Source organism: Sander vitreus, chromosome 14 (assembly GCF_031162955.1).
Source record: "Sander vitreus isolate 19-12246 chromosome 14, sanVit1, whole genome shotgun sequence".
NCBI lineage: Eukaryota > Metazoa > Chordata > Actinopteri > Perciformes > Percidae > Sander > Sander vitreus.
In genome coordinates this window covers 5,560,126-5,570,944 of record NC_135868.1, presented here as the reverse complement: position 1 = coordinate 5,570,944, position 10,819 = coordinate 5,560,126, and the positions used below count along the sequence as shown (strand labels likewise).

At 40.7% G+C, this 10,819-nt stretch overlaps 1 protein-coding gene across 2 annotated transcripts; it reads right to left on the bottom strand.

The window, feature by feature from the left end:
• Positions 1–285: 285 nt before the first annotated feature.
• On the bottom strand, positions 286–10,572 carry LOC144529152 (fMet-Leu-Phe receptor-like). Of its 2 annotated transcripts, none has more exons than XM_078268119.1 (3): positions 10,296–10,572; positions 3,536–3,716; positions 286–2,588 (listed from the first exon to the last, which is right to left on the bottom strand). In XM_078268119.1, exons 2-3 carry the CDS (start codon positions 3,707–3,709, stop codon positions 1,692–1,694), a joined length of 1,071 nt encoding a protein of 356 aa, XP_078124245.1. In that variant the 5' UTR covers positions 3,710–3,716; positions 10,296–10,572; the 3' UTR covers positions 286–1,691. The 2 variants fall into 2 exon arrangements, with proteins under 2 accessions (XP_078124245.1, XP_078124246.1); XM_078268120.1 differs by lacking the exon at positions 10,296–10,572 and adding an exon at positions 6,217–6,291.
• Positions 10,573–10,819: the final 247 nt, after the last annotated feature.

The following is a 10,819-nucleotide window of genomic DNA, read 5'->3' as shown; positions in this document are numbered from 1 at the left end:
TCTTGTCTCTGTTTCTCATCATTGTCTTGAATATTTAGAAATTCCCTTTTAAGAGTGTATTCAAGTACGTACATAAGTTATGTAACAAACATACTTATTTGAACCTAAACCAAGAGCTTTTTCTAAACCTAACCAAGACACACACACACACACACACACACACACACACACACACACACCTTCAGACTTTTGTCTTGGAGGACTGACTATATGTCCTGAAGAACTGATACTTAAAATTGAAATTGCTTTTTTGGAGAAAGGTTGAAAACTGACAAATTTGAACATTGCTATTTTCTTTATATTTTCAATTACCATGCAAATTACAATCTTGGATGGCCAAAGACAGCGTATTAAAGACACTACAGTTAACACTCTTTTATTTATAAAGGCCCACCAACACTTATGGCATCTGTTGACAACTTTTGCACAGTTAAACAGTTTAAACACATATTTCTTATGTATTTTCATGCAACAGTTTCTCTATAATCTTATATTATTTACAAGTAATATGTGTTACAGAAACGTTACAGAAATGTACAACAAATAAAGAAGAACTGGGTTCATAATCCCTAATTGCAGTTTAACATTTAAATCAAAATGTAACACTGTGAGCTTCATGACGTTCAACAAACAAACAAAAAACAAACAGCAGAACAGAAATACCCTGATACCTAAAGAGCATTGAGTTCAAGGTAAACAGTCTGATTGCACAGACGTGTAATTAATCCACAGAGAAAGTACATCGTTTTTTTTTATGAGTCGGTTGCTAAGGACTGATGTTCATTGTGTAGCTCATAGGCTTCGTTTTATTATTATTATCCAGATGCATTTGTCCCATAAAAGCCATAAATGCTCTGCCCACTTCTGAACCGAGCTTACTGTTACAATAAAACCCTTTGGAGCATCTCTGATGGTGCTGATGGAATATGCATAGAAACCAAGTGACAGATTATCTCAAACGCTGTACAGTTTCAATTCACCTACCTTTCAATGTGACCCCTGACCACAAGACAGCGTCAAGTTATTACTGGCTTTCCATGTAATAGTCTCACTTCCCTCTACCTTCTTTCCTATTCCTCCACACTCACCACACTTCCACTTTCCATCTGTGACTTTAATCACATGCATCAAAACACAACTTTACAGGAAAATGTGATTCTGACCTCAGTATGTCAACAAATGAAGTGGAATGGATAAAGAAAATGTTCTTTTGAATGGCAGTTGTAGAATTCAGTTTCAAGCCCTTCCAGATGGTTCTCTCCACAAGACTAAAGTTATTTGCATGTACTGTTGATGTGCATTGAGTTACCACTGGAGTGCTTCATATCCCTAAAATCAGTACAACCTGAGCTAAAAGGTTAGGCAAGTCACTAAGCCATTATAATTAATAAAAGTATTGAAATTGTGTCATAAATAATACATCTGTTTTCATCTAATTTAACTAAACAAACACACAAAACCCATTGATCCAAAAGATTTCTAAACGTAGAAACTAAACTAAAAAAGGCATTTTGATAGTTTAAGAATGGTGTCACGCAGATTTGCACCGGACGTCACGAAATGTGATGACGTCATCACGAGTGTGCAACATAATATCACGAAAGACAGAAGGTTAGCTTTCTGCTTCAAAAAGAATGAATTCTCTAGCTGTTATGGTTTTTATAAATGCTTGAAGAAACTCTGGGAGAACCTCAGACTTTAGCTACACCCAATATTGTCTGACTCCTTCCGGCCACCACGACCGTACTGTGTTTCGACCCACTGCTGTCATCCAAGGAGCGATCGTTGGACTGGGTCATCTGTCCATCCACGTCGTCTGCCAGAGCTCTCTTGTACACCCCCGCCAAACTCTGCCTGAAGCGCCCCCTCACTTCCAGCCCCATGCAGAAGTACAACAGTGGGTTCACACAGCTGTTAAAGTAGGCGACGCCCTTCGCCAACGGATGCCAGATCTTCACCACAGCGTTCTTACTGTCCACCATCTTCACCAGCAGGAGGCAGTGGTACGGCGCCCAGCACAGGAAGAAGGCGACAACTAATGATGCTAATATGCGCAGGGGACGGGACTTTCCGGACAGGCGGGTGCGTCGGATGCCAAATCCGGCCAGGATGTAACAGATGAGGATGACTATGAAAGGTAACATGAAGCCGCACAGGAAGCGTATCGAGTAGAGAGCCAGTTTAGTGCTGCTGCTGCTCCCCTCCTTCGCCTCCTTCACTTCCAAAGAGCACTTGCTCAGGTTGTTCTTCCCCAGGTAGACTTGGCGGTGGACGAAGTACGGAGCGCTGAAGAGGATCGAGGTGCTCCAGACGCAGACAGCCACCACCCTTGCCACCCACAGGGTGCGCCGTCGCTTGGTGAAGACGGGCTGCCAGACGCAGAGCGCTCGGTCCAGACTGATCACAGCCAACAGGAAGACGGAGCAGAACATGTTGGCGTATTTGAAGAAGCCGTTGAACTTGCAGATGAAGATGCCGAAGGGCCAGTGGTTGAAGAAGAGCTTCTTAATGAGGGAGAAGACCCGCGTGAAGCTGAAGATTAGGTCAGCAATCGCCAAATTCACCAGCCACACGTTTGTGACTTTTGGCTGAGGAGAAAGGAGAACAGAAGAAATTAAAAGTAAAAAACTAGGAAGGGGAATCAAGACAGAAAGGAGAATTTCTCGTTTTGTTTGCACAAAAAAAGTCCTGAGTGTGACCATTAACTAAAGTACAAACATCGAACCAACAGTGTGATAATACTTTTGGCAGCGTACGTAAGCTGAATGCTTTAATAACATACTGTATGCGTTACATACAGTTGGTTTTCAGAATGCAGAAATGAGCTCAGTCTATTTTATATTTAAATATCGCACTCCTAATTTTTTTTAAAATTTTGTTAATTTTTTTAACACAAGCTGATTATCACCCAGCAAACTTCCTCCTCTATGTATCACACATCAGTTACCCATGTACTAGGCATATAACAGATGAACTGTGACTTGACTTTGGCTTGTTGGAGAGAAAATTATGGAGCATAAAAAACAGATGTAGTGTTCAGTGGTTTGGTCTTTTATAAATCATATGGTGCATTCTATTTACCTCTGAACTCGGAAGTCAAAACTGGGAATGACGTCAAACCCGAGTTTAATGCTTTCCATTTACAAGTCGGATTTTCATTGTTTTCATTAGCTCTAGTTAGGTTAGCAATTGCTAGCTATGCTAGTTTAGAACAACAACTGTTTTTTGTGCATGCAAACAGCCTAACAACATGTCCACAGATAGAAATTGGACAGCGCTGCGTGTACGACTGATTTAGTGAGACACAAATAAAACAGAAGTGCTAATAATTGTATGTTACTACAGCTTTTACAACTGTTGATTCACGGAACAGCCATGTTGGATTTTAGGCACGGGGTTTCGGTGGTTGCCTGAGTTCCAAGCTTGAAAAACACACTAATAATATCTCTTTATGGAGATTAGCAACACATTAATGGGACAGTCAGCTTCAGGAAAACATTTATTTTTCCTATTTGTAACTCTATTGTAAATCCACCTTGAGCTTGAACCCGGCCACCCAGATCACCATTAAGTTCCCTGTGATGCCGAGCACGACGGTCAGAGTGTAGAGGACGATGGAGACGTTGTCCATGATGGCGTCGACGTCCACAGTTGTCGCCTGGTCATTCTTGGAAAGCTTAAGGATGGAAAAGGAGCCATTGCGAGACATGGTCTGGCTGTAAAACAGAGAATACACTGAAATCAAAATGTAACCCATCATATAACTCCTGCTCTAACAGACAACGAGGAATAAAATACAACAAGGGGATATGTGGGTCAAAGTGGATTAGTTAAAGGCTATATGAAAATACAGTTTGTGAACAGTTTTGTTTCTGCAGAGCCTGAAAAGGGGTAAAACATTTGCACAGTCTAGTCAAAATGTCGGTATTTGACAAGTTGGGGATTGGTCTGTGAGAGCCATGTGGAGGCAATCCCAGTCCACTTTTTTCAATTATCATTACTGCCCCTTTTAAAATACATAAGTTACAGTAATTTGAAGCAATAAGATAAGTGGTTTTAGGACATACATTATTATTCTGACTGGAGAAGTTATTAATTTGTAAATTACATATATATATTTGTTATGTCAAAGCAGAATCAAAGCTACTTACAATAAATGCATTCAACCATGGGTACAACCCAAAAAGTGCAAGAATCATGCATCAACTTCTTGAAATGTACTGATCATCTTCGAATGCCACAATGAGTTTATTTTGGGGGCGGCATAGCTCAGTCCGTGTGGACGTTTGGGAACTGGAGGGTCACCGCTTCAAGTCTCCATGCGCACAAAGCGCGGACTGTGGACTGGTATTTGACGAGTTGGGGAACGGTCTTTATTAACTTAACACAATGTATTTTAACACAAGCTAGCTGTAGAATGCTGGTCTGTCAGAAAGGTCAAACAGAATATCACATTTGTGTGGTAAAATATTCAAATTGTTTATTACAAAGACAACTCTGTGTTTCCTTCCTGTTTTCTCTCATCTTGCAGCAGTGAGGAGACTAAACCCAGGTTCCTGGTCAACCAAAGATAGTCTCTAATTTCGAAGCCGGTTTAACCAGTCGGTTGTCCTTCGGGTCACCGGGACCCGTCCAGTTTATTTGACATTTTGTATTGGCCTGGCGTTGAGCTTCGGTGACCCGGAAGATAACACAAGGGTTAAAAGTGCCTGGTTTTGGGTTACTTCCTCTTTTACTGACATGCAAAAAACACTCCGCCCAAGAAGTCTTAGTGAAACATGAGGGGCAAGAAACACCTCTCTCAAACGAGTAATATTTTCCGATCACTAGCTTTAATATGCATATGATGCTATGAAAATAGACATTAGTAAATGGTAGGAATGTTGTGTTTCTGGATAAACTGTGTGTGTGTGACGAGTCAGATGAGTCATTGTGCTTCAGTGTCTGAGAAGGTGCCAAGGTGTCTGTATACAATTGCACGTCAGAGTGCATGTGTGTGTGTGTGTTGGCTTAAAATACAATTATGGGTGTGAAAATGACGTTTACACTCTGTTTCCTGTTAAATGTTGTGTGTCTTATATATAGTTTATGTGATTTCTTTTGAATTAAGCTAATGTTTTATTGTATTTAAAGGCATACTATTTAACTTTTCCCTCTTCGGTCTCCCTACAGGTTGTCTCATTAGAAGTACAGCCGCGCGAGCTGTAGTTCCAATGAGACAACCTGTAGGGAGACCAAAGAGGGAAAAGTATCTTACATAGTATGCCTTTAAGTCTAACATAAAGTAACAAATACAAAGAGGCAGGTTGGGGTGGTGGATGAGTAAAACAAACACAGGACATTTTACCCAGGAGACATTTCCTTACACAAGTTTTTTTATGTGAAAAGTATATAATTAATTAGATAACATTACGCAGGTCTCTTCTGTTGTTTATCACTTTTATCACGGTCATTTTTCTGAGTAGTCTTATCTTTCTTCCATGTTTGAGTGAAAGATACTCATCAGTTTCTCATCAGTTTCATCAATACTTTTCTACTGCTATTCTAATAAAACTGCTGCACAACATCAGCTGCAGGTCCAACATTTAAAAACCGCACATTTGTAACTGAAGCAAAACACATGACACACACACACACACACACACACACACACACACACACGTGTGATGTGGTGTACCAGCGATAAACCACAAGATTGACTTCTCAAGACATGACATGAAAAGAAGCTCTGTGAAGCTTGTTGAGACATGTCCTGCACCTTTGATTAGCCACAGGTGTTTACCATTTCAGTACCAACTCCCTTTATTCCTGAGACAGGTTCTATCTAAAGTCAAACAAGGGAAAACACCCAAAATGTCCGTGATAATAGTGTGTGTATCCAATTTAAACCAGGATGTCGCTCTGTAAAATCTAACTAAAATTTAAATAAAGTTTGAGCTATAATTTTTCTTCTAATTGCTCTTTTAAATAAGTTGGTTAATAAGTTGTTGCTTGAATTAGCCCTTGTGTTGTCTTTCCACCGACCATGTCCTCTTGGGTCAAAATGAGGATGAAAATGAACACTTTCTTCTGACGTGTTTGTCCCTTTTTTTTCAAACTCTGGGTTTTCCGTTTCAGAAAGGGAGGTTATTTAAACCTGAGAGAGAGGGGTAACTCCAGCCCGTTTCAGAAAGAGTCAGAGTCAGTTACTATGGTAACTGAGTCTGTGAACCTAACCTGGTCGGGCGCAGGTTTTCTTCAAGCAACCTCGAGTTTCTCTCAGTCTCCTCCCTCTGACACAGCACTCTTTCATTTCCTCATGCATTCATTCAGTCTGTATTAGGTGAATTTTAGCGCAGTTTATCTGCATAAATAAAAAAAAAACAGTGTTGGTTTATTAACCGTGTTAGGCAGATTAGAAAACGTCTTTTTTTTCTCAAAACATGGCATTTCCTTTTGTCGACGATCGTTGATGAAGAATTTGTAATACTTCGCAGGGAGCTAAACATACGTCGGGAGATGATATCGAGGCCCCGACTATAGATGTATTTTCATTTCCAGATAACTACCTATTTGAGCGGTATGGTTTTTCTTCCCAGTCTATCAATTATGTAGCCTACATAACCTTACCTTATGGAAGCGTTTCCATTCAAAATAGAATAGGAAAAGATGTTTATGTCATTATGTCATTTTGTCACGAATACATTAAATAAGTGACATTTTGATGTTTAAAAGTCTCTAGAGTTTGACATAAATGCAGATATAAATGTAATTTAAAAAAATTATAACTAATTATCGATTTTCAAATGTTGCACCTGTCAATACAGAACGAAATATTCTGGAGCCTATTTTGCCGTCAATACTGCCGACATTGTCTTTGCTGTAATCAAATCAGTCTATATTTATGTTTATCATGAAGTAGGCCTATACTACTGCTTGAGTGCAGTTTATCAATGGGAAACATACATGTATGGCTACAGCAGCAGCGCCACGTCAAGACACGTTTCTGGTGTGCAAAGACATTTGCACTAACTCTGAGTGAACCTACTCTGAGTTGATTGAACAAACTCAAATCAGCTGTTCTGGAACCCAAAAACTCAGAGTTTCCCATCTCAGGGTAAATCAACTCAGAGTTTAGGGTTAGACTCAGAGTTTGTGAAACCTCCTTCCTGTAACTGACCCCAGATCTGTGTCAAACCGCTGTGTGAGCTAAATACCCCTCGCTGCACTGTGGTGGGAACTTATCTGATTAAACATTACAATAACTACCCCAGTGTTAGCCTGCATTGCAACAATATTATGTAAAAGTTTGCATATCAACAGTAAAAAGTATCACAAGTAAATAATGAAGAATTGTTTGTGTCAAAGAATTATCGAATAAAAAAAAAGGACATTATATCAGACACGCTCACACACAACAGTCCAACAAAACACAGCAGCTTCAGTCTTTGTAGTGGTGGAAAGAAGAAATGACCTGAGCCTAATAAAGAATTCCTGTTCTGAACCATTTAAACCTTTTTCACAGCAACAACACACCACAGATTTTGCTCTGAGCTGCTCACAGCTTCTGCTTTAAAAAGGCTGTTTCGATATTTGTACAGAAAAAACCTTCAGCCACACACACACACACACACACACACACACACACACACAGTGCTGTTTCTGGCTTCCAAATATTAGTGATTTGCAGGTCGGCATCTAAAATTAAAACTGCTAGATTTGGTTGAAAAGTGAAAGTCTTTTAGAAGTCCAAGTTACATAACTGTTCTCGTGACGCAGTTCCTCACTACATGTTGAAAATATAGCCATCTAAATGCTGTTAAAACTGTTTTAGTATGATATCTTTTACAAAGTACGAATCTCCAGCAACATGAGCGATCAGTGCGTGTACTTTATTGCTCTTTATACTACGTCGTCTGACTTCTTCTTTGACGCAGCCCTTGATGCCTAATTACGTTGGTCATGTACAAATTAAATGATGCATTACCTTTTGGAGGTATGAGTGCGAACAGTGGATGAGAACAGCCTGAACAGTTACCTGTAATCACCTGCAGGTTAGTGCTTTAAGTGAATTTAAGTAAACATCAATCTAACTGATGCTTTCTGTTTGCCATTATCTGGCCACTTCACTAAATACAATAAATCAGAGGTTCCCAACATGGGGACATGGGCCTCCTAAAGGCCAATCTGAGATCGATAATATAAGAAAGAAACAAAAACATCACTGCTACACAGTTTGGGTTTATTTCGTCACAGAGATGTTCACAAGTCATTTGTTGCAAGTCCAAGTCAAGTCTCAAGTCTTTGAGCTCGAGTCCAAGTCAAGTCTCAAGTCTTTTGCCACAAGTCCAAGTCAAGTCTCAAGTCTTTGAGCTTGAGTCCAAGTCAAGTCTCAAGTCTTTTGCCACAAGTCCAAGTCAAGTCTCAAGTCTCTGGCCATCTGATCTGTCCCTAACACTGCATTGTTAAATGTTATAAATTCAAAGCATGTCCTGTAGCTACCATCCAGACAGTACAGTACCAAAATCATCTACAGGATAACTTTATGGGGTCTACTTAACACGTCCCTCTAGAAATATTAACCTAAGTCTGTCACATCATATGGATACAACTATAAAGATACAATTTGTATGTTCCCAACATTAGCACAACACTTTGCGATGGATCTGCTGCGCCACGCATGGATGAAATAATGAAATAGTAAATAGGACTACAGTAACAGAAATATGTGCAAAATTAAGACAGTCAAGACGGCCCAGTGTTTGGTGGACCTTGTACACCTTGTTCACTTACTAGCCTACAAATCATCCACGGGATCAATTACGCATCACATGAGTTTGCACACCCAACACAGCATTTGTTCCTGGGGAGATGGAGCCGTGCGTCCCGCCTCCTGTGCGCCATGGATTTCTTAGCCTCAGCAACCACTAACTATAATATACAATTTGCCTGTTCCCAGCATTAGCACAACACTTTGCGATGGTTAGCTTGTTACCTGTGACGATATATGCTAAATGTAAGGTCTCTTTCACATTAGTGTGTGAGTGACTGACCTATCTGGGTGCGTTTTGATGCCTGATGAAGTTTGACGTTGTTGATCCGGCATCATTTAGCTTGGTGCCACACTTTGCATGTAGCTGTTGGCTTACTGCCACTGTTTACCAAGTTATTGAAAGCAAAACTAATGAGAAAAGGCATTTGGTGTCGCCATCGGCAATGCATTTTTGATATGTGAGTGCGCGCACATAGGCGCATGTGTTACGTTGCACATTATGGCAAAGGGCAGGGGACATACAGCTCGTCATACGTTTCCCCGTATATGTCAATATAAAAAGATAGAAATACATGAATACATCTTGATTTAAAAAGCAATAATTGCATGAAAACAGGTTGTTGACGAGTCTCGAAGCTTGAGTCCGAGTCAAGTCTGAAGTCTTTTGGGTCGAGTCCGAGTCAAGTCTGAAGTCTTTTGGGTCGAGTCGCAAGTCAAGTCTGAAGTCTTTTGGGTCGAGTCCGAGTCAAGTCTGAAGTCTTTTGGGTCGAGTCGCAAGTCAAGTCTGAAGTCTTTTGGGTCGAGTCCGAGTCAAGTCTGAAGTCTTTTGGGTCGAGTCCGAGTCAAGTCTGAAGTCTTTTGGGTCGAGTCGCAAGTCCAGTCTGAAGTCTTTTGGGTCGAGTCCGAGTCAAGTCTGAAGTCTTTTGGGTCGGGTCGCAAGTCAAGTCTGAAGTCTTTTGGGTCGAGTCCGAGTCAAGTCTGAAGTCAGCTGTTTGTGCGACTTAAGTGCGACTCGAGTCCGAGTCTCAGAGTCGAGTCCCCATCTCTGTTTCGTCAGACTTCTTTCTTGTTTTGTTTTTGTTTTCTGAAATGTAGAAGAGACCACTAAACATGTCCAATATTAAACCAATCTGAGAAGGGAACAAGCAATCTTTTAATAAAGTAAAACACAACATAAAACTTATACATCACAAATACTTTGTCGTTCCCTTGGTATTTTCTTTTCTCCAGCATCTGCCTGACCAGGCCATAACCTCTTAGCTACGTCCGTCAGATTTGCAGTGAATCATTTGATTATGATTTTACATGTCGCACATGGTCCCTTTTAAGTGATTAGATGAAATGTAAAAGTGATGGACTCTTCAGTGGCTGCACACTGTTAGGGCAAACACAGAGACGAGCTCAGTCTGAATACACATTAGCTGAAAATACTAATCAAAATAATTGCACCACTCTTCTGCTACATGCAAAAGCATGTATATTTATTATTTCCTGGCTACATCACCAGTTGATGCCACACACAGAAAATGTCATTATTTCTTACCTGCAGATGTTTAACTGATGTTGCAGCGATGAGGTCAGCTGCTTCAGTGTCAGTGTTCAGAGGCAGAAGTGAAGACGCATATTTATGAGCTGTCTCTGTGTGTGTTCATGCACAGTCAAGTTCCCCTCTGTCACCGTTCCTTGAAGTGATTTTATTGCCCAAAGCTGGACATGTCTGCCACACATGCACAAGCGCGAAACACACACACACACACACACGCACACACACACACACACACATTTCCTCTTTCTCTCTCTCTCTCGCTTTATGTCATGTGTGTCTGGCTGCGTCTTCCGGTGTTACTGCTTCTGGTTTTCTCAGAGTCACACTCACTTTGTCTCCCTGTCTCTCTCACACACACACACACACACACACACACACACACACACACACACACACACACACGCATAAACACACAGAGTGGATGTCCATCTTGCGTTAATCAGACGGTCTTCTCTGCCAATCACATTCCTCTAAGCAGGGCCGATGACCTTGTGTTATTATTTCACAGGAAAAAGCAAATA

Coding starts and splice junctions, on each gene's coding strand:
- LOC144529152 (XM_078268119.1), bottom strand. CDS start 3,709: ATGTCTCGCAATGGCTCCTTTTCCATCCTTAAGCTTTCCAAGAATGAC. Junction 2,589..3,535: donor TGGCCGGGTTCAAGCTCAAG/GTGGATTTACAA, acceptor CTTTCTCCTCAG/CCAAAAGTCACAAACGTGTG.